Below are 26,929 nucleotides of genomic sequence, written 5' to 3'. Positions count from 1 at the left end.
AGAACACCATAATACAGGGATGAACATGAACACATGTCTTTATATGTCAGTTAGATTTAGATAAATGATTAAACCTTCTTCTATACAAGCGTTTCATATCGATATAATACCTCAAATATATAAAACAACGCATTATGTTAAGGGAAATAGACATATTGAAATAAATATTATTTCCTCAGTTTATTTACATAATTTGCCCCAAATATGTCCTGTACGTATAAATCTATTACCTTTCACAATTTATTGTCATTACAAAATTACGTAAAAAACTAAACCTAATCGAACTTTGTATTTCACTAGTACTATGTGTTAATTGGCTATGATTGGCTTCACTTTTACCATGTTTACAATCTTTAAGTTTCGCATCATGATACTTGTGTGTTGGAGTAACATACAATGTGCTTTAGAATGCGAATGTTGCCACGTGAAAGCTAAAGTTTCATTTATATATTTTTAATCTGTGGAAATTACCAATGTATTAATTTGCATGGGACGAAAAACTTAGAGGTTCGACGAGGGTTGATGGAATATTCAAAACACAACAATTAAATTCATACGTATTTAGTTTACATATTTGTGATTAAATCAAATTTAATACGTAATACAATGTATATGCTGCCAAAACATAGCAGAACTATATAGGAATATCTATGAAAAAAAAAGAGTTTCTGAAATTTCCCCTGAAGAGGCCATAAGATGAACTTTGGCTTACTGTTAATATATATCATATTTCTACAAGAGGGTTACAGAAATGGAAATAACCGTTATAATTACTTACGAGGAAAATATTATGACAAATCAGTATTACGACACAATAGATAATAATTTCAGTTGCTATTTTAGTCATCGCTGAGTATATAAGTAAAGGATAAAGAATTGATTTATTAAAACACTTAAAAGTGTTCGCTTGATCGGCCATTGTCATACATGTCTTTGTGACGAGAAAGAGGCTGTGTTCTTTACAACATGGCTGACTGGGAATGTTCGTCTTGTACCTGGTTAAATAAAGCAGAAGTCGATATATGTCCTAAGTGTCACTTCAGAAATCCTAATGCAGTATTAACTTATCCTGATAATAATGGCATGGACCAAAATGGCGCTAGCTCGGAACTTAATTATCCAGGATCAGATCCGACTTCAGACAAAGGTATGTTCATCAAATTTATGTTCTTTTTAATTTATTTTGTTATTGTCAGTTTGATTTAGAATCTAGATGAAACATTTAATTTGCAGCGACCGACAGTTTGCTTAGTCCATCTTTGGACCATTGCTATGATTGTATTGACATTGTAATTAGAAATGAAATGTGTCTCCAATCTTTGACGTAGTGTTTTTTGCCGAATGTTGTATTGTTTGGAATTTGTTCAATTTGTTGGTTGGTTGTTTTTGTAGTTTTTTCGGTGATTGGGATATGTTTTGTTTATTTAAAAAACGTGTTTTTAATGAACTCCAAGGTATTATTTTGTTAAGTTCCTTTCCAATTGACGTTGTTATACATCTCTGTCATATTACTTTTTAAAATGAAAAAAAAAGGTACATGCTTCACAAATTTAATTTAAGATGAAGACAATAGGTAAAGGCCCCTACAGGTCACACTAAAACCATAATCCCGTGTAATACATGTACATGCACTCATATATGTACCACATCTTCTTCTTTCTATATACTGGTGGATGTTGGTATCCATATAATTTACGTGCGGTGACCTGTAGAAAGTTGTTTGAATATCTACGTTGCGTGGTCTCTGGTGGACAATTTTATGATCGGCAATACTACCACATCTTCTTATTTACATATTGAATATCATCGCCAGGAGAAGGTTATATTTGAATAATAATGTATTTAAAACCGGCATGAATACCGAAAATATAATTCTAAATGTTATTTTATCTTGTAAGTTCATTTCGTGCTACTTTTGAAAAGAGACTCACTGATGAATCTCCGCGTCGAATGCCGAACTTTGACCTATAGTTGGATTCACTTTTTACATACTGTACTTGGACAGAGAGTTGTTTCTTGGCACTCATGCCACATCTTCTTATTTCTATGATTTTTAAAAATGTTAATAAAATGAATACTTAAGACTTGATCAACAACTATTGATTGCCATGTAGCTGTGACTATTGAACAAGGTATCATGAAAAAAGAAGGCGAAATTATAACACTTTCCCATTTTCCGATTTTGTCCGACTTTTTCATGGTGCTTCTTTAGTAATGTGCAAATAATAAAATAAAAAAAAAACAATTACTGTTGCAATTACATGTACTTTGAGTTTATCCACTGTATTGACTGGACTAGTAATGTACAATTCTGCGAAGCACCCAGTATCGTTTAAGATGAGGCTCCTCATGGGGCTGCCTAAGTAATCACATAAACATTACAAATACTTTATTTGTTGCCACTACAATTATATACTCATTAAATTATTTTTTAACAAGATAATCAAATAATCGTTATAAACAGTCCTAGATTATCAAATATTGGTCTGGTACTTGTAATCAAAATTTTTATAATCACTATAAAGTAATCAAATAGGCCAAAAACCCTAGATGATCAAACTTATAGTAACATATTTTTGCCAAATAAAGGCATTTAAGTTGAGTCTGATAGATATAGGAAGATGTGGTATGAGTGCCAATGAGACAACTCTCCATCCAAATAACAATGTATTTATTTAAAAGTAAATGATTATAGGTAAAGGTACGGCTTTCAACACTAAACAGCAAGCTATAAAGGGCCCCCAAAACTACTCGTATGAAACCATTCTAACGGGAAAACCAACGGTCTTATCTAAATAAAATCGAGAAATGAAACTAGCAAATAGTTTATATTTCCTGCTACCTCCTTTGTTTTCTGTCCAGAGATATCTTTGTTATTTCCGAGAACTTTTTAAGACCATTGTTTTATTTTGACTATTTATATCCCTTACATGTGATGTTTACATTGTTGATGGTGCTGAAACACTTCAGATAAAATCTTGTTTTTCAACAAAGGAACTAGTGTTTTGATTTAGAAGAGTGATTTACATTCATTTTCATTCGTTTTCAGATTGGACATGCAGTGATTGTACCTTTCACAATTCTGTATCAACAGCATGTGAAATGTGTGAAATTTCAAAATCAGAGTCGATACGGAAATCCCAGACACCAGTGCTGACACCATCAAAACCTCCAGTACAAAACATGTCAACGGGTTATGCCACAGGTTAGTATCTTCCTACACTTTATAATATACTATGTGGTATGGTGTTTTTTTCATTGTTGAAGGCCGTAAGGTGACCTATTGCTGTTAATTTCTGTGTGTCTTGTGAAGTTTTGTCTCATTGGCAATCATACAACATCTTTTTTTTTATGAAGACGAGTAACCCTATATGTGTCACCGAGTCTACATGTATATGTAAAGGTATGGATCGTTTACCGAATTGAGGAGATTATGGGTCAAATCTTACAGCAAAAATGATCAAGAATAGAAAAAAACTTCTTAATGATATATTTTTTTTCTCACTTAACATGCTTTATATGTTATGTGTTCTTGCTAATTTCCATAATTTAACAATAGAAGTAGTTTCTATACATATATCATGCCCTTTATTTTTATTGTCCATTTTAGCCCATCATATATAAATTACTAGTATACCGTTATTGTTAAGCTATTATGGAAAAAAGAGGGGTATCAAATCTAAATTACTTTTATTGTTAAATCGTATAGAGAAGGGCTAGAACATATCAAATAAGTGAAAATGAGTTACAATAATAACGAATGTTAACCAAAGAATAAAGACTAAACCGAAAATGAATTAGTAAAAAATTGACGATCCATTCCCAACGCACCAAAGCGCTTGCGGTTATTATAAATTACACCGTGTAATTTAAAACCGTGCATTTGTATGTTATAAAACAGATACCAACTATTTAGCTTATCTATCAATAATGATTCGTAGTGAATTCTGAGCTTCATGTGGAGGGGGGAAAGGGGGAGGGGGCTTTGAGAAACGTTATTTGAAAAAAAGGTTAAAACAAATATCTGTTTGGGATTTGTCTATAATGACCCTATTAAAATAATCCTGACAAGTAATTTTAGAAAGACTTGAATGTTGACAGGACATTTTTTTTCAGAGATAATAGAAAAAGATGTATTTCGATATTTTCTAAGTTCTTGACCACCTGCATTCAACATAATATTCAATATCAATAAAGATCGACGTTTTAAGCAGAAAATGATTTATTATATTGAAAAAGTCGTCTTTTTTTTTTTAAAGAGGAAGAAGATATTAATCGTTTATAGAAATAAGCTAAATAATTTTTAAGGTCAGCAACTTGAAACATGGAGCGTGAATAATAACAGAAAGGAAGTTTTCTTTCTTTGTACACTCTTCAAACAATAATAGCAAATATTATGTTTTCCTGTCCGAATGATAATTTGTCCGTCCCGTATCCGGTTTAAAATGTTTCTTTTCTCTTTGATAATGTATGCCTACGTTGGAAAATGTATAAAGTAATAGTAATAGTAACGCACATTTGTTTTTTGTTTGTTTTTAGAGGGTGAAAAGGGGGGGTTAAGGTGTGCGATCTTGTATCTGTATCTGTGCCTCCGTCCTTTTGCGCTTCTCATGTACAATTTAAATCAAAGATTAATAACAACATATAATTAAAAATATGTGCATTGAAAATAAAATTGGACAATTGTTCTTTTATGATTATTATGTGGAAAAATTTCATTCAATCTTTTATGTCATAGTTTTGTATTGTTTCTCCAAGTTAACTCAGAACAACCTGTAATAATGTATCTATTCACGAAGCATACAAGAGTCATGGACGGGCGAGGCATCTTTTTTTGGGGTTCTTTTATTTTCAAAGCTATATGTCCTTTTTCTTTCATTTTTCTAAATTGTAATATTCTGAATTCTTATTACGTTCGCCCTTTTCCCTGTACTAGTTTATTTTTGTCCATTCACACTTAATGCAATTGACTGTAAAAAAAAATCTAATAATTAGGTGCTAAAATATTAAGAAAAGATAATAATGGCTAAATGTAAAAGAAAAGTTGATATTGAAAATATAGAATACAGAAATGAAAATCCTTTCATTCAGACCGTAATCACTGGCGGATCTAGAACTTTTCATAAGTGGGGCCCACTGACTGCCTAAGAGGGGGCCGCTCCAGTCACCCTTCAGTGATTCCCAATATAAGCAACCAAATTTTTTCCCAAAAAGTCTAAATACGCCTCTACTAATGTATACTCTTCTAGACTCAGGTTGAGTGAGAGCTTGAAATTATAGGTTAATTTTTATCAAGTTTTTAGCTGCTGCACCCTAACGTGAAGGCCACAACTTTCCTTTTGTTTTACATTCGTTCATGATATGGGTATGTATATACAATGCGCAAAAAAAACCCACCCGGACGAGAAAAGGTAGCGAACTCTATTAATAACGTGAAGTATGTATCGATAGGCGTGTAAAAGTTTAAATAGTACGGAAATAGTTGATGAACTATTGACTGGGAGTTCAGTTAAACGGAAGTTTCTATTTTATTTTAGTTTTTATTTCAGTGGGTGTTAATCTTAAATGAATGAATTAAGATAATCAGTTAAATACTTAACCATATTCCATAAATATTGAAAGTAAACATTATTAGTTTCCTGGTATCTTTGTTCAATACTAAATGACGTATAAGGATGGAAAAGATATTTAACTTTTCATAAAACTATATTCAAGTACATGTGAAAAAAATATGAATAACTTAAAGATTAAGATATCATTGTTTGATTTACAAGAAATGTCACAAATATTTTATGCATTTATCGTTTTCGTGTTTAACAATATACATGTACCTGTTTTACTTTTGTCTACTCGATACTTGATTTTGCTCATTTAAAGCAATTTCTTAAAACATTCATTAGTATTTTCTGCTATTTAATTAAAAATATATATTATTAGTTACATAGTGTGCTAATGCAGGCGCGGATCCAGCCATTTTAAAAAGGGGGGTTCCAACTATATGCTCCCATTCCAATGCATTGATCGGCAAAAAAAAGTGTGGGTCCAACCCCAGGACCCGCCATTCTAATGATGTATACGATATATACGGGGGTCTATAAATTCCAAATGGGTGAGAGCGAAGCTCGAATATACTCGATTATAAGGAAATTAAGTCTGTAAACTGTTCTCAAATTCTGGGTTAACACATGATAGTTAATGTTGTTAACATGAACATTTATTATATATCATGACATATCGATACATTCATTAAAAACATCATCTTAATACCTTCCCTAAAACATTCTCTTTTTGCTCTCGACAATAAATATCAATATACGGAAATGTAAGTTTGCAAACGGAAGTTCCCAAACTTCTGAATATACTCGTGATAGTATACGATTTTAATTATTACCTCATAACATCAGGATGTTTAAAGTATTATATTTACTCTTCTGCATGAGTGACGTCAGATACGAAGACATGAGATGGTGGCGTCTAATAAAATTGAGAATGGAAATGGGGAATGTGTCAAAGAGACAACAACCCGACCATAGAAAATACAACTACAGAAGGTCACCAACAGGTCTTCAATGTAGCGAGAAATTCCCACACCCGGAGGCGTCCTTCAGCTGGCCCCTAAACAAATATATTCTAGTTCAGTGATAATGAACGCCATACTAATTTCCAAACTCTACACAAGAAACAAAAAATAAAATAATACAGGACTAACAAAGGCCAGAGACTCCTGAGAATATACATTAGAAATTTGTTTTAATAATACATTAGAAATTTGTTTTAATAACACAGGAATAGTGTCATTGTCTTAAATTTTCCAGATGCCTTAATTAAAAAAATCTACACCTCCATCTGCCTATTTCTCTGCATTAAATTGGTACATTGTCACTGCTGTTGTATGACAAAATGAATTGCTGTACAACTAACTTGTCTTTATTATCTGATTTATAAGCAACAACGTGAACTTTTTGTTTATAAAATATAATGGTTCTGTGTAAATTCATAAATTATTACGAAGTTTTTATCAATAAAAATAATGTATCCGGTTCGAAATAATAAATACGTGTAGTCATAATTTCAAAAGTGATTATACTTCATGCAACTATTCCAATCGTATTATTTAGATTTCACATTTCCCCTTGTTGTTTTACGGATTCGCAATAATAAATGCACTCATTGAATTCTAATTAAACAGTATTAAGAACAAAATGAGTAAATAAATAACAATCTAAAATCGCCCTGAACATGCATGAAAATTTTGCATAGTCGTCATCCCTTATCCCTCTCCACCTCTCATAATTTGTTATTGGTTGAATGGTTGATATAGTCTAACGTTTGATTAAACATGTAAGGCAGCAACGACTGATTTTCGGGGGGGGGGGGGGGCTATGTTTTTTTTTGGAAAACAAAATTTGTTTCCATTTTTTGGAGAAAAAAATAATTTGTTTTGATTCTGAGAAAACATATTGTTTGTTACACCCTCAGCTAATTTATGATGGACTTCCCTATTTTTTAATTTGCCTTTGAGTTCTGTACATTTACTCTCTACTGTTTTAACTGCCGGTTTTTATGTACGTTTAGATCATTAACTAATGTTCTATTTTAATGTATAGAAGACCTTACCAAATTGAATAACTTGTGTATAATCCATTTGTCCTTTTTTTAACAATAAAATATGTTTAAGCTGCTATAATTTCATTAGATGAATGTTTCATTATAATACGTTATTCTTATTGGCAAAGAACAATTTATCGTCATTCTGACATTTACATTCATGTTGACATGAACCTTTACAATAAAGTGCACAGATAAATAAATGAAAAACATGATTGTATTCATGTTTTCATGATCATAGCAAGCAAATGTAATGATAAGTATTGAATGCTTCTTTTAGTCATTTCATAGTGTTGTCCTAGCGTTGACCGTGTACACATTTTTAGAATAAAGCGCTGCCGCGGTTCATACAAAATGTACTTCGGTCAACGCTTTTACGACCCAATGGATTTACAAAAAGAAGCATAACATTCTGAAATAATGTTCACGACTACACACTGATATCTTGGCCTTATATTTTGTCGATATGTTGTTGTTTCACTCAGATAAACAACACATCTTCGTTTGTTCATACACAATTGTACCTTGAAATCAGTTCTCTAAAGCAGATATTTTAATACTAGAACAATAGTGCAATTACATTATGGTCAAAAAGACAATAATTAATTGACAAGAAAAGGGACCATTTGGGTCCGAACACTTTCCAACTATTCACACAGTGACAGAAGCAAAAGATAAATACATTTAAATATAGCTTGAGATAACTATCTTTTCATTTTTTCGTTTACAACGTATAAAATTTAGATTTTTGGAATAAAAATATACAAGTATTTGTTTTAAACATCTATGTATATAGAAAACAATGCATTCTAATTTCAGTGAGTCTATAAATAGTTTGGATTTAACATTTTCCTTGAAAAGATTTTAAGATAATTTATCGAACTATCTCGTGATTCATGCGTCATATGTATATATATATTTATTTATATGATTAGCTTTAAGGAAGATAAAAGAACTGAAACTAAAGAGACTGGTATTTCCGTCCGTTTTTGTTATTGATAGTTTAATGTTGTGTGAGGGAATTAAGACACGACGCACATATTTTTAATTAAGCGACTTTTATCTAAAACTACTGTTGAGTTGAGAGAACAGTGACAATTACTTTAGCTAATATGTCTGTTGCAGGTCTGTTTATCACATATATCAGTTGTCATGTATTCATTCGTTTTGTTATTTCATGTATTCACCCGTTTATTTATATCATGCATTCATCCGTTCAATAAATTAATACAGCTGCTCCATGAAAATGAATATATAGTATAATTAATGTGTAAGTAAAATTAGTCTAAAAAGGTAAAAACTTGAAGCTACATTTTACTGTTATTATTGCCTTTTTTGTTTTAAATATTAAGTGCCATTCACTATTCTGAAGAAGATGTAAGCATCATACCACATTAAATTGTTCTCCATTTTTAAATTATTTTTGTCAGCGTATTTATTTTTACTCTAAGTATTTTCTTTTTAGCAAGTCGATCTGTGAGTCGAAGTGACATAGAAACGGATTGTGCCGAAGATGGTGGAGAAGTACGAATGGTGCTAGTTGGTCGAACCGGAAGCGGAAAGAGTGCCACTGGTAACACAATTCTAGGAGAAAGCAAGTTTATAGCAATGGTCTCCGGATCATCAGTGACTGTCAATTGTAGCCGGGGAGAAAGTTATCATGGAAATAGACTTCTTTTAGTCGCTGACACACCAGGGTTATTTGATACAAACCATTTAAATTTTGAAGTCACGCGCGAGATATCAAAATGTGTTGGTATGACGTCACCTGGCCCTCACGCTGTTCTACTCGTAATCGCAATCGGACGATATACTAAAGAAGAACAGGATACAGTCCAACATTTTATACAACATTTTGGGAAGGACGTCATCAGGTATATGATGATAGTTTTTACCGGTGAAGATAGGTTAAAACAAGAACAGAAGACCATAGAAGAATTTCTACAAACTGCTCCATCTGAACTAAAAGAGCTTGTACACAAATGTGAGAACAGATATATTTGTGTTAACAACATTGCTGACGAATCTGAAAAGAAGAATAAAGTTAATGAACTTATTGCAAAAATAGACGACATGGTGGAGAAAAATGGCGGAGTATGTTATACTAATGAGATGTATGCTGCTGCCGAAGATGTATTGGCAAGACGCATGGAACAAATTAGGGCAGAATTCGAACAAAACCAAGAACGCGAGAGACGTAAACTACATAACGATTTTGACCAAGATATTCATGCTCTGACCAATGAAAGATCTAAACTAGAAGATAGAATGGCAAGAATGCATTGGGAAAAAGATTACTCCGAGAAAGAGAAACAAACTTTACAGATGGAAATGGTACGAATTCAGCAACAAAAGGAGATCAGTCAAGGAGAAATGGACGAGGGTGAGAACCGACAATTATCTGAAAGAATCGCAGCACTGCGCAGGCGTGAAGTTCTTCTTAATCAGCAGCTACAACAAAAAGAACGTCAACGACTATTGATGCTTTCCGATTTAGAAAGAGCCAACCACGGAATCAAACAAAAACGAAAAGAAAAGGGGAGAGGATCATCCATGGGTTCTTATCCAAGAGGACATCTTGATGAAAAAACTGCAAGACAAAAGGCACGCGATGACGTCGAAAACAAATCCCCAAACATTTTTGCAGAACTTTTGGATTCACTAAAAAACGTTGGAAAAACATTCCTCAGTAAGGCTATCAATTTTTTTAGCAATTTGATTTGAAGTCGCATTTTCTGTTATGTGTACATTTTTGGAATGTTCTATTTCTATCATGAACACGCATACGTGTTTGTGTAAGAGAACAAAACGGTGTGTATATATATATATATATATATATGTGTGTGAGAGAGAAATAAGCATGTGTAAATTTTGAACATTAGCAACTCTCATTGCCTCTATCCGATAACATCAAACCAATTGCTCGGACGATTTACGCATACCAATGCATGTTTTGATCAAAACTTGTACATAAAAAAATCGATACAACATAGTTTATGTTTATATTTGTATTTGAAAAGTTGTGCCAGTATGCTTTCCTTTTTGACACTTTAAGTTCTGATATTTTCCGTTTTGATTTCATGTTCTCTTTATACGCCTTGTTTGTCTATTTGTATACCTGTACGTACATTGTAGAAGTTATGTTTTGACATTACGGTAAAACTACCGTCAAATTATTAATTATTTATGTTAAAATGTTTACTAGGAAAGATATGTTTCTAAAAATTAAATCTCCATTGTTGAATCTAGCAAAGTCTTTTCCGCATTTTTATTTTCATTTTGTTCGCTGTCATTCATTTTTAGATTTTCATTTCCCTACAGTAGTTTCTCATTTTATTGACATACTTACCGATATGTCAGCATATTAGCCTATTGGAAAAATTAAAATCACAAAAATACTGAACTTAGAGGAAAATCAATTCGGAATGTCCATAGTCACATGGCAAAATTAAATATCAATAATAATTCAAAAAGTATAATTTCTATGTCAAATAAATCTTAGAGTTTAGAAAACTGATACCCATAAATATAGCATAACTATTAGTATTTAAAACGCGGAAGATTTCACTTTAAAAAAATTTTCTCTCCCTATAAGAAAATACATAACTATGAAATGTGTGCTTTAAAGGTTGACATAATGAAAACAAATATCAGGATTGGAAACAGGGCAGCTTTCGCTTTTACTTATTCCTCTCTCGATAAAAATATTCATAAGTATGAAGTATGTGCTTCAAAAGTAGTCATATTGAAAATTAAACGATATCAATGGCTGAAGTAGGTAACTGTTTAATAGAAAACACTGTCCTTTTTATACCAACGTCCAATCTTTATTTGAATTTAACGACGCCCCTTCCGTAGTATCACATATAAGCGATACACTAGTTGAAAACTGGTTCAAAGTGGATTTTGTTTTGTTTTGACCATGGGCTGATAACAGATACCCGTAAATATAGCATAATATTAGAATTGGAAACTGTTGAGCTATCGATTATACAAATTCCTCTCCCGATAAGACTATACATAACTTTGAAGTATGTGGGCTCCATAGGTTATTATAATGAAAATTAGATAATTGTTTCAATTTAAAAAATCTAATTTTTAAACAAACATCTATTTTAACTACACCCCCTTTTGTAGTATCGATACGTAAGTGGAAATCTGGTTCAAGTATTTCTTTTCCCCTGTATACATTGAATGAATTATATAAAGAAGGAAGATTTTAATTGAAAGATTCAATTGCTTTATTTAAACGTTTGTATTAGTATTACTTAACTTGTACATGTTGTAATATATTGCTGTTATAAATGCTAGGATGTGTGAATGGTTTTATCTATTAAATCAGTTAAGCCTCCAAATTATCTGTTTCATTTAAAAACACCGAAGTGTATAAAAAAAAGTAAAATCACAAAAATACTGAACTTAGAGGAAAATCAATTCGGAAAGTCCATAAGGCCAAATAAAATAATATGTGTGTTTCCTGTTTCATCTTTGAAAAAAATAGGGTAGGTAGGTAGGGATTTTTTTTTATTTTACCATTTTTTTTTACATTGAGTCTATGGGAGAGAAATCCTGACTTTAACAGTGCTTATTGAAAAATGACCAAAAAAACTTTAGGGTAGGCTTTTTCTAAGCTTAAAATATAGGGTAGGTAGGGAAACAGGAAACACACATGCTTTTTTATTTGGCCTAATCACATGGCAAAATCAAATAACAAAACGAATGGACAAGAACTGTCATATTCCTGACTTGGTACAGGCATTTTCAAATGTAGAAAATGGTAGATTAAACCTGGTTCTATAGCGCTAACCCTCTCACTTTAATGACAGTCTCATCAAATTCCGTTATATTTACACTGATGCGTTAAATAAACAGACACAATAAATAAAATAGTCAAATATGGGTATATCAGTCATAAAAAAAAATCGATGAATAATCATATTCGTCCGTCCGTCCGTATGTTTGTCAATCAGTGTGTTTATGTGAAATGAGTAATTGCCAATGAGACAATTATCCAACACTGGCTAAATGGCGTAGAGTTACTACGACCTTTCCACTTAACAAACCTCATACATACCGTAGTGTTAGTTATAATAAGCCCTAATATGACAAAAAGTGAAACAAATAAACAGAAAAAAGATGTCTGATTGAAGACAAAAAAAAAATGAAAATGAAAAAAAAACCCATAGATATAGCAGACTGCAACCAACTACAAACAATGACTAAAAGACTGACTCCTTTGACCAGGAGAAAATAGAATATGCCTTATTAGCACAACTCCTTCCTTAGAAAGGGTATGAGTTATCTGTTCGTTCTTGGTGTTAAAGTGGAGAAAGAAACTGCAAGCTATGTATATTTGATGATTTATAAATTTGTTAAACATTAAGGATGTTGTTTGCCAGATATTTAGAAGCGTCTGGGTTTATTCATGTAGTGTCAATAAAAGCTTTTGTCCCACTAAACATAGTTTTAAATGCCAATGTTAAATGCAAAAGTAAGCATGTATAAATTTTGAACATTACCAACTCTTTTTGCCTTTATCCGACAACATCAAACCAATTGCACGGAAGATTTACGCATACACATGCATGATTTGATCAACATCATGTACATGAACCCAATACCTAGTGTAGTTGTAGGAATATGTGGCGTGAGTTCCAACGAGACAACTCTCCATCGAAATAACAATTTATAAAAGTAAACCATTATAGGTCAACATATGTATATGCAAATATGAACCAGTCAGCTTTCCTTGTTGACGCACCTGATTTTCTTGTTTGATATCATGTCCTATCGATTTAATACTACTTGTTTGTCTGTTTTTGTACAAGTACATACACTGTAGAATGTTTACTGACATAGCCTCTTTTGGGAAAACTATGTTTTAAGAGTTAAAGCTCAGTTCGTGTTAAATAAACGAGCGTTGTCTTTTCCACGTTTTGTTTTCATTTTATTAGCTACCCTTCATTTTGGGATTTCCATTTCCACTCGGGTAGCCTTCAAATAATTCTATGAAAAATGAATCTTAGCGTTTGAAACACAGATACCAATAAATATAGCATAACTATTAGAATTTGAAACAGAATATGGTGTAATTTAAAAAAAAGTATAATTACTTATTTAGTATTACAAAACACTTTAATCCACCATTTTATACATTTGAAAATAGCCTGTACCAAGTCAGGAATATGACAGTTCTTCTCCATTTGTTTTTGATGCGTTTTGTTATTTGAATTTGCCATGTGATTATGGACTTTCCGAATTGATTTTCCTCTAAGTTAAGTATTTTTGTGATTTTACTTTTTATTATGCGGGTAATGTGTACATTGTTTTTTTCGTATCTTGATTAAATAAAATGGCTTAGATGTGCACCTGTGACTACAAAGTAACAGAAAATTTGATACAAAATGACAAAACTCTTCAGATCACATTACAATGTAAAATCATCGATACCAAAGCATTTAAAAAAAAAAAATCGGATGTGAAATCTTACTCCATCCAAAGCTTATTGTACACCTAGAATCTGAGATAATTTTGTTTGTGTGCTCATATTAATTATGATAAAATTAAATTCAGAAATAAAAAAGTGAAAACAACACGTTTAATAATTCTTTGCGTCCAAAGCGCTTTTCTGTATTTACTTTCATCAGGAACGCTCAAAGCCGAATATTTGATATCCGAAGAAGTACCGACACCGTTGAAAAGCTATATGACAAAAAGACCAAAAATAAATAGCCAAATTCGTCGAAATTTAACTTAGTCTGAGGGAGTTGAAACCTAGGTTTCTTAATAACCCTACAGGAGTGTAGAGCTACGAATAAAGTCATAATGATGTACCGCATAGTTAACCACCTGGTTGCAATGCCAAAATCTTTCTTAATCCCAACAGCAGCAACACTAATAGGACACAACCAACGATTCCTTGTTCCATTCGCAAGAACGCAGCTATACCAGTACTCGTTCTTCCCAGACGCCATCAGATTATGGAACAGTATGCCACCAACTACTGTAGCCTGCAACTTAATTGACACATTCAAGTATGAGTTGCGGAAGACCAAGATGTATTAAGGACTGTGCTCAATTTTTAACTGTACATACTTTTTTGTAACGGCACTGTAAATATTGGTTTGTCTGCACCACGCATCAGTTCGATAATACACCAGATGATGGTATGAACTGTATATGGAATAAGAAGAAGATGTAAAAAATTGAAAGCGACAATGCGCTTTTCTGGATTTACCTTCGTCAGGGACGCTCAAAGCAAAACATTTGAAACCCGAAAATGTATAGGTACTGAAACCGTTGAAGAGCTATATGACAAATTCGTTTCGGACACACACAATTAAAGTGGGTTTTTTTCTTCTTTAATTTTCATTAAATGAACCCAACAATCATTCTGTTGAAACAGAAACAAATGGCGAGTGCAAATTTAATTTGTCATAATAGTTAAAATTTGGGTTACGATGATCATAACTATTAGTAGGCACATATTGTTTAGAAGGTTTTCAGACAGATTTAGAAATGTCTAAAGGAAATTAACAAATTAACCTGTAACGAAAGTACACAAAAAATCAGTTTAGAAAAACTAGACCTCACTACCATTTTCCTTTAGTTAGTTTAAACATATTAATTTAGTTTCAACAAATTTATTTAGAGTGGATTGGGAAACAAGTTTTGCAATTTATATCAATCCCTTTCCACTTAGCGGGTGCGAGTGCTGCCTTGTAGCGGCATTAGCCTACTCTTTTTCGAAATCTTTTAGTTGTATTCATAGAAATATACTATATGCGTTAAGATCAGAACTATTCCTGCAAACACTATTCGTAATAGTTGTCGTACCTATGTTAATCTATGAAGACGTGAAAATACAGGCAAAATGTAAATGTCTTGGATTGAACCAGAAAATCGAAATGTTTAGACCGTACGCAAACAAAACTTTAAAAAAAATCATGGAAATTTATATCGGTCAGTAGGTCGATACAAGTTTACTGATACAGTGTGAAGGAAAGGTTCGTTTTGCTGTGTTTGAACTTTTGATTTTGCTTTTTGATTTTGGACATTCCTTTTTGAATTTTTGAATTTTTTGTTTTTTTTTGTTTAAACGGACAAATATAGTGATTACTCATACATTGTCTTAAGTGCGCAAATTGTGTCCTACTGATTAATCCAGCTTATTTCTTTTAAATCTAGAAAGTAAAGTCATTTAAATTGATATCACACGCTGTTTTAAAATAAAATTACTCGGCACTTGTTAATAACAATTAACTAGTGCTTTAATATCTCCGACCGATTTTTTTAAGAATATCGTTTTTAAAGTTCACACACATTCGTGTTTTAAACTTTGTGGTATTATAGTGCATACAACCAAAACTATGTACTAGTTAATACCCTATTGTTTTATTCATTAATAAGACTGTCAAACATTAGAGAGATTTAGCTAGCTATGAAAACAGTTTAATCCACTATATTTTGCACCTGTTTCAATTCAGAAATATAGTGAGAGTTGTTTTTCATTCTCTTGATGTATCTATGATCTATATCTGAATATAACATTTTGCCAGAGTACTTTCCATTTTAAACTTCCCTTGGAGTTCGGATGATTTTATGAGAATTAGGTTACATTAGGGAAATGTTCTTAAGAGATCAATTACTAGTAATGATTTTTCGATGAAAATCAAGATATGATCGAAACAACGGTTTCAGTTTAATGTTTATGCATGCACATGAAATAGATATTTTTATAAGATAAACTAGAAAAACAGCGGACTGATTAAAAGTTATATGTCTCTTGTAACATGTTAAACAGAAAACTATTCAAAACACAACGTTATGAATATTATATATGAAGACATTGGTTTTTCAATGAAGTTATTCCGTCAGTTTAGTATATTGGGAAAACCGTAGTTATCTATAAGTTTAAGGGATGGCATAATTAAAGAAATATGTAAAAAGTGTATTTTTAACTTTGTAGTTTCGTGTATGTACAAACTTGTGTAATTTTGTTTTAACATATAAAACTGGTTAAAGTGTGTGATAACATTGTGTGCGGAAATTCGACGTTTGTTGTACCGCTGTTCACCCCAACGCAATTTATGACGGTACCACTGCATCAATCTGTATGATTATTTTGGCAGTGTTTTAAAAATTGATTAATTATTCTTTGTTGTCACGTATTATTTGTGAATTATTCTATGTTTTAAAAAGGCAAATTTTCTGTATAAAGCCAATAATTATGTTGGTTTTTGAAGCCCAAACTTTCTACAGCCTTAAATACACAAATAAAAGATTAAAAAAACTATACCAATAAAGAACCACATGTTTATTGAATTATAGCAAATCTTTGAGTTTACAAATTTTAATTCGTTATTGCAAAATAATGAACGTAAAGTATCTGACATTTACTCCCTACCCAGTTTACCCCTATTATTTTTTAATGATGTGGACTGGTCATTGTTATTAATTCGTAGGCAATTTGATTGGATCAACTTGTTATTAGTTTACCTTTAAACTTGTGTATGCTTTTCATACATGACTATTGATAATAAGAACGTGCATGCATGTGTATGGTAACTAAAATGACCTACAAACTGACCACTGGACGAGTCAATATTTTGTTTTATCAATGAAAGTTAAGGTATGAAAGGTAAGAATTGACACTTCTTCTATTTTCACCAAATTTTCCGAATACAAAGTTGAAAGATTATTTTTGAAAGCCTATTGTGGAGATAAAAGCGAAAGTTTACAAATAAGACATTTCGTTCCATTAAACAAGTCATTTTCTGAAGAGAAATGCCGAAATACATTTTACGCACGGCTACGGCAGGTAAAATTATTATTTATCATAACCAAAAAAAGCATTTTTCAGTCTCATTGGAATATATTAATAACAATGAATCCCAAACTTAAGTAGTAGGCAAATGAAGTCAAAATATGTCCGATCTGCCTATTTGTGGTCATCAAAAGTCAATACGATCGTTTTAAAGTCGATTTCGTCTACCTCACAAAATCTTGTTAGGTACTATAGAGTAATTGCAGTACATAGTGCGCTACAAAAATGCCGTGCACTAATGGTACTACTACTACTAATAATAATAATAATTATAACAATAATGATGATATTGATAATAATTATAATTATAATAATAATCTTAAAAAAAATAATAATAGCATGTCGACAAAATATAGTCAGCAATTCCTAAATACTACTGAAATCAAAACATTATATAAAACATCAAATACATTCACATACTAATTAAGCAAGTTAACATAATAAACTGTGACACATGTCTTATCGAGTCAGACAAATAGAAGAAATTAATTTCGATCTAATTCAGTTTCTACAAACGGTTGAAATAAGATATCTCCAAGTTAAATTTTGATATTTAAGTACAAGGCTTGCCGAGTTTTTTTAATGATTAAGATTTAGCTGTTTAGAGTGTAAAAATATCTTACTACACGAGTTATTATGGTGGAATCGGTTTCTCTAATGATTGTTATCTCCCCTTTTTAACATTTGCATAAAGCTGTGGTCTTTGATGTGAATTCATCCGGCATGGTCACCTTTTTCATCGACGTCACAATAGAAAAATCAAGAAAATGTAAAATTATAATTGAATCCGAATATGCATTCGCTGTGAACAGATATTTTACAGAAATATATTTCTCACACTGCTCAAAACATTTGATCAAATTAATCCAAAATTTTTGCTGCCTGAAAAAATAGATCTATTAAGAAATTTTAATGGAACATGTTTTGTAATGATGCGATCAGTTGATGGACATTGCATACTGTTTATATATAAATGTATACAAGTAAATCTTTTCTGATATTGAAACTTTTAATGAGGAAATTGTATTGCTATACATAGAAGTAAAATTCCCAATTGCTATTCTAGTAACCGTTAAGTGTATAAATGAGTTATGCATTACTAATTGATTTAATGTATTCTTTCAGACTGTCATTGTCACGTCATACTTTTTGTAATGAGTTAGACAATACAACATGTCTGAGTGGGAATGTTCGGTTTGTACTTTGTTAAATAAAGAAACTGATGATATGTGTTCTGCTTGTAGTCTTAGAAAGCATAATGCTGTATTAAAATATCCTCCGTATACAAGTATGGATCACTATGGTGCAAGTTCCAAACTTACATATACAGATGCGGTGAAATCTGAATTAAAAGACACCTCGGCAGATCCTGTAACTGACAATGGTATGTTCAACACAGTTATGTTATCAAATATTATATTTATTATTAACTTTATAATTATTATTATTATAATTATTATTAATTGCTTTTTTTGTTTTGTTTGTGGACCTATATTTTTTGTTGTTGGAACATTCTCTGCTTTAAAATCGTGTTTTTATTTTATTTCACTCTAGTATTTTGTACTACTTTATATAGCACTAATTTCTGATGGGGCCGATCATTTTTTCTTTCAGAGAAAAGATTCATAAACTCAAGTTAAGATGTAAAAACTTTAAGCAGATGTACAGGTCACTAGAAATCCGTTACCCCTTGCTATACATAGAAATTCATGATTATATGTATACGGCAAGATAAAGTTTACATCATCGTTATTTTGGTGCGTCTTGGATAATTAGGCAATCATACTAAATCTTGATATTATCATATTAAAGTATATTATATTATGCTAGTTTAAATTTCCAACTGTCATAAGTTCAATGTCCTTGAATTCATTAACGTAGTTCGGCGACTTATTGAACACAAGTTGTCATGAGAAATACTCATAGTCAAGGAACATTTAGATAACGTTTCTGGGTATATTGTATTCTTGGAAGATTTACATATCTTGCCGATCGGCCTCACATTTCTTCGAGCTCATTTTACGAATCAGTGATCTAGGGAAAAAAGTTTGTATCCGATTCTCAGATGCTTCAGGCGATAATAGGATGATCATATTTCGTACCAAGACAGATTTGTAGTTAGATACGGACGACTAACAACTTCCCTCTGGTCTTGATTTCATTTTCATTGATCATTGGTCTAATGTTAAGTTTTTGGTTTTGTCCACTTCTCAGATAGTAAAAGTATATAGTACTAGACTATGTCAACCGAAAGAATGAAAAACAAATGTCATATTCCTTACTTGTTACATGCATATTCAGAAGTCATCAATTGGTTTATGAGACAAAAATTGGGAGCCAGAAGGCATCATCTGTCTAACATACATCTCAGACATGCAGCACAACTGGCTCAAAATATCAAACATACACACACAAATCTGACAAAGAAGCAACCAAATAAAGATTTTGAAGCGATAGTTATATCAGTATGTTAAACCGTTATGCTAGATTAATTCAAATAAAAAAAAAGACATCTAGCGTGCTGGCCTCACGGTCATAAAACTTTCTAGCATGATTTTTGTACTCAGACTCGAATATTAACCAATCAAATTGCTGGATTTCATGTTTCGAGCATGATTTTTGAGCTCCGAGCACTGAGCAAAGTTTTATGCCTTCAAGGCCAGATCGCTCCTCGTATTTGTCTCAGCTGCACTTGAAATGCCAAAACCAAAAAGAAAATAAAACCATAAAAGTAGGCAGGGTTGGTCTGTCCTGTCATTTTCACTTTTCAATAGTTTATGTTAAGTTTGTATGGTTGTGTCTGTTTCGAAGATCCTTCAATTAAAAAGTCTGCTGTATTTGGTGTATAGTATGATTGTAAGGTGTCTGTCTGGTAGGATGAATATTACCTTGAGCTCATTTACATAGATCATTGATAATGTTAAATTATTTTCATAATTGTAGCAAAATCTTTACAGAACTGACTAAATTTCGTCGTTTCTAAATGTTTTCAGATTGGACTTGCAGTGACTGTACCTTTCACAATTCTGAATCAACAAAGTGTGCAATGTGTGAAATCTCAAAAACCGATTCACTTCGAAAATCCAGGACACCAGTGAAAAAATCATACAATCGTCAAGAACAAAACATACCTCGTGGCTATGCAACAGGTAATTAGTTGTATACATTTTACAGACGACTACCCCTTACTACATGTACGTTTACATGTATATATGTCGTGTACAAGTTGCGCTTTTGTACAGATTATAACATGTACAAAAATATTGTGCATGTTATGACTTGTATAATGCAGAAATACAAGTTAAAACATGTACAAAATCTTGCTTAAAAATGGTTTTAACTTTTTTTTTTAAATAGAGATATGTTTCTACTATAGCAACAGATGTTATTACTCTCAATAATATTTCCATCACTTTTTTATTATTCATTCAAGTTAGTGTGTTTTGTCCAGAGGCGGATTTAGGGGGGACCAGGGGGCCCGGGCCCCTTTTTTTTGGGAAAAAAATTGGTTGCTTATATAGGGAATCACTGAAGCGTGACTGGAGCGGGCCCCCTCTTAGGTCAGTCAGTGGGCCCCCACTAATGAAAATTTCTAGATCCGCCACTGTTGTCTGATACAGGTAATGCCCAGGGGTCGGTATGATGTAGCATGCCTAAGACCTGTCATAACATATATCTTATGACATGTCTTATGATCCTTTTATGACTATCTATGGACATATCGCTAACCTAGTCTCAAAGCTGTCTTAGGATGATCTTAGCAAATATATACTTAAGGTTGTCACTTTATCAGTTATGACAAGGTTCAATGATAAAATGGTGCATCATTGCTTAAAATCAATACATTGAAGGTTGATTGTTGACAACTCATAACCATCTGTCAACCTACAAAGATTTAGCAGGAAAATGAAAACTGATGATAAGATAATAAATGAGTGAAATTTATATAAATAAATTTATGACTATCAGAAACCCCTCAGATGCAAAGTTTTAATACTTTCTTTATGCATTTTAAACCACACATTCAGTCAACAAACACTATTCAGTATTCTTATCTGAAGAATTGAAATTATGAGTGTCCAATTTGAAGGCAATAATAAAACACTTTCATTCTAGTTGCTCCTTATAGACGTATAAGAGGATACCCAGGATAGATTTCTCTATAATTAATTTGAAAATGGAAATAGAGAATGTGCCATGGAAACAACAACCCGACCATAAAGCAGAAAAATGCCGAAGGCCACCAATACCTGCTTTCAAAGTAGAGGATATATATTTAAAAAAATTCAAAATGACATTCGCCTCATGCAATGATCTGAAGTATATTCCAATGAAAACAATTTCAGCTCTCTCTTGCTTTTAAAGAGAAAGCATAATGATATGAGACATTGATTTAGTTTTTGAATGCTATAAAATGAGAGGGAGGAGTAGTGTGAAAAGCTTTTTAGGCATTGAAGAATTTAGTTACTACAGTATCTAATGCATTGTCATTTTAAAAGGAAATGTATGCTTTAAGTAATTAGTATAACACTGATGTAAGCCATAATGGACTGCATAAAATATACGATTACAGGAAAATACATTATGCCAACATAAATAATGAAGAATACATTTCTGAAACTTTGTGATCATCGTCCTCTACAGAAAAAAAACACGTTCTAGTCTATTGATTGTTGTTTTTATTCATTAATAAATTTAAATGTCTATTTTACTTTAATTAGATTTATCTTAATATTTGTACAAGTTAAAACCGAGTTAACCAATATTTCGTACATGTTATACCATGTACGAGGTTCTTTTGTACATGTTATTACTTGTACTTTTGCTTTATACAAGTTATACAGTGTAACATGTAGAATATTTTTGTACATGTTATAACCTGTACAAAATCGCAACATATACACGACATATATATGCCATATTTACGTCTTTCTCCTTATTCAGAAATATAGATAAAGTATTTTGTTGGTTTCGGTTATATCTTTTGGCATTTTTTTATTTTTTTTTATTTCATTCCGTGTTAAAATAATATGTCGATACCAGAAATCTACCCTTGGCAAGTAAGAGCTTGAAATATTCTGTTGACATCATATGTTGGCATTGATGTGTCTTTTGTAAGTTTTCTATATGCAAGGATTGGAACCCCATCAACGTAACCCTCATAGCTGCTTTTGAAAATACTCCTTCAATATGGATTTATAAATGTATTGATGAAAATATCTACCCGGACGGAATAAAAAATGTCATTCAATATACTAGTAATGCTAATCAATTGTCGATGGACTCACAGTAATAGTACGGAAGATAATAAGAAACTAGTGGAAGATCAGTGAAACGGATTGTTTTCTTTTGTCGGGTGATAATCTATAACCTGTTTTATATATCAAATTTTCAAATATAATACTAAACCCCTAACAAGAGAGATTATGCCTGATATTCATATGATGAAGCCATAATCTTTCAATCAGTATAAAGAGGTCTGAAGCAAGCATGTCAGTAACTGCTAGTAGTCTGTTGTTATTTATTTTTTTATTGTCTTTTTGTTTATTTTCTTTTGTTTCATATTCTGACATCATACTTGGATTTCTCTTAAATTTAGTTTTACAGCGCGTATTGGTTTTTTCTACATTGACTAGAGGTATAGTTGGAGGGTTGAGATCATAAAATACATGTTTAACCCCGCCGCAATTTTGCGCCTGTCCCAAGTCTGGTTTTGTTAGTCTTGTATGATTTTTAATTTAAGTTTATTGTGTATAATTCGAAGTTTAGTATGAATTGGACAACCTGTTGTTGGGTTGCTTCTCCTAGATTGGTAATTTTAAGGAAATTTTGCTGTTTTTGGTTATTATCTTGAATAATATTATAGATAGAGATAACCTGTAAACAACAATAATGCTCAGAAAAGTAAGATATACAAATAAGTCAATATGACTGAAATGGTCAATTGACCCCCTAAGGAGTTATTGTCCTTTATAGTCAATTTTTATAACCATTTTCATAAAATTTGGAAATTTTTACTAACATTTTCCACTTAAATTACTGGGCCAAGTTCATTATAGATAGAGATAATTGTAAGCAGCAAGAATTTTCATTAAAGTAAGATGTACAAACACATCACCATCACCAAAACACAATTTTGTCATGAATCCATCTGCTTTTTTTGTTAATTATTCTCATAAACCAAGGTGAGCGACACAGGCTCTTCAGAGCCTCTAATTTAATCTAATTACATTTAAATTAATAGTGATGATCTTCATATACCTGAGTCATATGATGTATATTCTTTTTCCATCAGTGTAGAATAAAGAAACAGCTCAAACTGGGTTTTCCGTTTGTTTTAGTAATTTTTGTTTTTTGTATTTCATTGTGTCATAGGTAAACTACAGTATAAAAGTAATAATAAGCGATATATACATAGTATTACTTGATTTATTTTACTTGAATGGGCGGGATTTAACCGGTTCGCTCATCAAAGATCAGTCCATTTATTAACAGGTATTTTGGGATAAATTCATAAATGAAGTGTCCAGTTATTCGTCCAATAACTCACATTCAGTTCTTTTGTATATTAGTTTAATGACACTGATAGGTGATAAGATATAAATGGTATTTATAATGACAATCATCCCTATCAAAAACATCTTCAAATAGACTGTTCCTATGCAAATTATTACGTAAGCTCCGTCCGATCAGTTGAAATAACATTGGTTACTGTAAACCAACTTATTTTCGCGGATACTTTATTTCGCGTTGTAGCCTTTCTTTTCCACTTCGCGCCAATTTAATTTCGCAATTTTGTAATTTACTTGATGTAGTTTAATAATGAAAGATCCAAGCTTTACATTTTCTCGACGATTTATATTCGCGTTATTTTTCTACTCGCGAAATAAGTTAGTTTACAGTATACTTGTGCCGAATTAAGAGCAGCTTGCAAAGAATCATCATCTGAAGACAACCCTTGTCTATTGCTGGTCTTTTTTTATATTATGTATTCATCCATTCAATAAATGAATTAAAATAAACCAGTTGTAAATACATAACAATTAAATAAGTAGTATGTAGAATAAATCAATAATTTATTCTTATATTTTTTTAATGAAGTTAAAACAATATCCAGTTATTTTGTTGTATAGTATTTTATACCATGCGATGGCATTCATTTTCCTAATACTTCTCATCTGCTTAAAATTGTTGTTTGTATTGTTTTCCCTTTCATAATGTTTTTGTCGTATACATGTATGTTATAATTTTCTTTGATTTACCTTTAGCGAGCAGATCCATGAGTCAGAATGACATAGAAGCAGATTATGTTAAAGGCGGCGGAGAAGTAAGAATAGTGTTATTAGGTCGCACCGGAAGTGGAAAGAGTGCTACTGGTAATACAATTCTAGGGGGAAACAAGTTTATAGCAATGGTCTCGGGAACATCGGTGACTGCCAACTGTAGCAGGGGAGAATGTTATCGCGGTAATAGACTTCTATTAGTCGTTGACACACCTGGATTATTTGATACAAAACATTTAAATGATGAAATCAAAAATGAGATAAGCAAATGTGTTGGTATGACGTCACCTGGTCCTCACGCTGTTCTTCTCGTCATCGCAATTGGACGGTATACTAAAGAGGAACAGGATACAGTCGAACATTTTATACAGCATTTTGGCCATGAAATCATCAGATATATGATGATAGTCTTTACTCGTGAAGATCGTTTGAAACAAGAACAGAGGACAATTGAAGAGTTTCTAGAAACTGCTCCATCTACACTAAAAGAGATCGTAAGCAAATGTGAGAATAGATATATTTGTGTAAATAACCTTGCAAATGAATCTGAGAAAGGGAGAAAAGTGGATGACCTTATAACAAAAATCGACGCCATGGTTGCCGAAAATGGCGGAAATTGTTATACTAATGAGATGTATGCTGCTGCAGAAGAAATAGTAACGCAAAGTATGCAACGGAAAGAGATGGAATTGTCCCTGAACCATATGTCTTCAGAATTTGAACAGGACATTCATGCTCTGACAGGTGAAAAGTCCAAACTAGAAGATACCATGACGAAAATGCGATTCGAAAAAGATCATTCTGAGGAGGAAAAGAAGATTTTACAGATGAAAATGGTACGACTTCAGCAACAAAAGGAGATTAGCAAAGGAGAGATGGGCGAGGAAAAGAAACGACAATTAACTTTGAAAATCGCAGAACTTCGCAAAAGTGAAGTTCGCCTTAGTCAGCAGCTACAACGAGAAGAACGTAAACGACTCTTGATGCTCTCCGATTTAGAAAAAGCCAATTACGAAATCAAAGAAAAACAAAACGAAATTAAGAAAGGATTCTCTAGGTGTTATAGACGACGAGGACATATTGATGAACATTCTTTACGACAACAAGTACGCGATGATATTGAAAACAAATCACCAAACATTTTTACTGAACTGTTGAAGTCAATTAAGAACGTCGGAAGAAAATTTCTTAGCCGCGCCATCAAACTTTTTACAAAACAACTGTAATAAAAACGATATACATACTTGAAGGATATAAATAAACTTAAACAATTGCAACTCTTCTTACTTAGCATTGAATTTTATTAAAATATGAATGCACTTAAAACAACAGCATAGTATGTTAGGCATACAATGCTTGGCTGAACGAACATGTATAATTTATACCTATACTACATAGTATGGTATATATTTGCCAATAATGTCCCGTCACTTATCCGGTTGAAACCCTTGGTTTATTCTGTTTGGATGTCCTAGCACATAAGTTTTGTGTTGTTTGTTTGTTTTGATCTAAAACTAAATATAACATCTTTCTTTATAATTAAAGTATGTTTGTCATGTTTGTATTTAGACCGATATACCTTATTTTTGAAAAGTCAGAGATTTTGAAAAATAGTTTAGATCCCGCTTGAATATTATTTGAAATATTTCTCAGATTCGAGAGTCACTGTACGGTCTAATGTAATACTACAAATAAAATATGAAAAAAAGAAAGTAGATTACGAAATCCGTATAACGATCCGGCATTGATTTGTCTCATTGTTGAAGGCTGTGCAGGTGCCTTTAAGTTCTCATATTTGCATTATTCTAACTCTTACAGATAGTTGTCCCATTTGCAATCATTTCACATCTGATAAATATTATACTATAGGGGAACTTCCGTTCGATTTATTAGAGGTTCTAACTCAACGTTAGCATGACATTTATAATGTGGAGTTATATTTCCTTTATAAGAAATGGGTATTTGGCACTGCTGGTGGCTAATTAGTCCCTGTGTGTATTATCAGCGCAGTAGTCAATGCTTCTCATAGTTACCTAATTAATTATAATTGCCTACGTGAAAAATCAAGAAATTAAAGTATGAACCTTTTCTGTGTATTAAAAATTCCCCGGCTTTCACACTGATTCGTTAAAGCATCAAATGATGGAGAATCCATAAAAGGAGCATATGACGTAAAACAAATGTTGCTTACACTCTAATTATAAATTTCTCT

At 32.0% G+C, this 26,929-nt stretch overlaps 2 protein-coding genes across 2 annotated transcripts; both read left to right on the top strand.

Moving 5' to 3' along the window:
• The first annotated feature begins 721 nt into the window (after nucleotides 1-721).
• LOC134718572 (GTPase IMAP family member 4-like) lies at nucleotides 722-10,364 on the top strand. The gene is made up of 3 exons (XM_063581181.1): nucleotides 722-1,147; nucleotides 3,050-3,205; nucleotides 9,074-10,364. Exons 1-3 carry the CDS (start codon nucleotides 967-969, stop codon nucleotides 10,330-10,332), a joined length of 1,596 nt encoding a protein of 531 aa, XP_063437251.1. The 5' UTR covers nucleotides 722-966; the 3' UTR covers nucleotides 10,333-10,364.
• Nucleotides 10,365-18,567: 8,203 nt separating this feature from the next.
• On the top strand, nucleotides 18,568-26,162 carry LOC134719443 (uncharacterized). Its single transcript, XM_063582438.1, has 3 exons — nucleotides 18,568-18,818; nucleotides 20,428-20,583; nucleotides 24,703-26,162. Exons 1-3 carry the CDS (start codon nucleotides 18,608-18,610, stop codon nucleotides 25,941-25,943), a joined length of 1,608 nt encoding a protein of 535 aa, XP_063438508.1. The 5' UTR covers nucleotides 18,568-18,607; the 3' UTR covers nucleotides 25,944-26,162.
• Nucleotides 26,163-26,929: the final 767 nt, after the last annotated feature.

This window comes from Mytilus trossulus, chromosome 5, assembly GCF_036588685.1.
Source record: "Mytilus trossulus isolate FHL-02 chromosome 5, PNRI_Mtr1.1.1.hap1, whole genome shotgun sequence".
Lineage (NCBI taxonomy): Eukaryota > Metazoa > Mollusca > Bivalvia > Mytilida > Mytilidae > Mytilus > Mytilus trossulus.
Note: the sequence above shows the minus strand (reverse complement) of the source record. Positions and strands in the feature narration are given on the sequence as shown.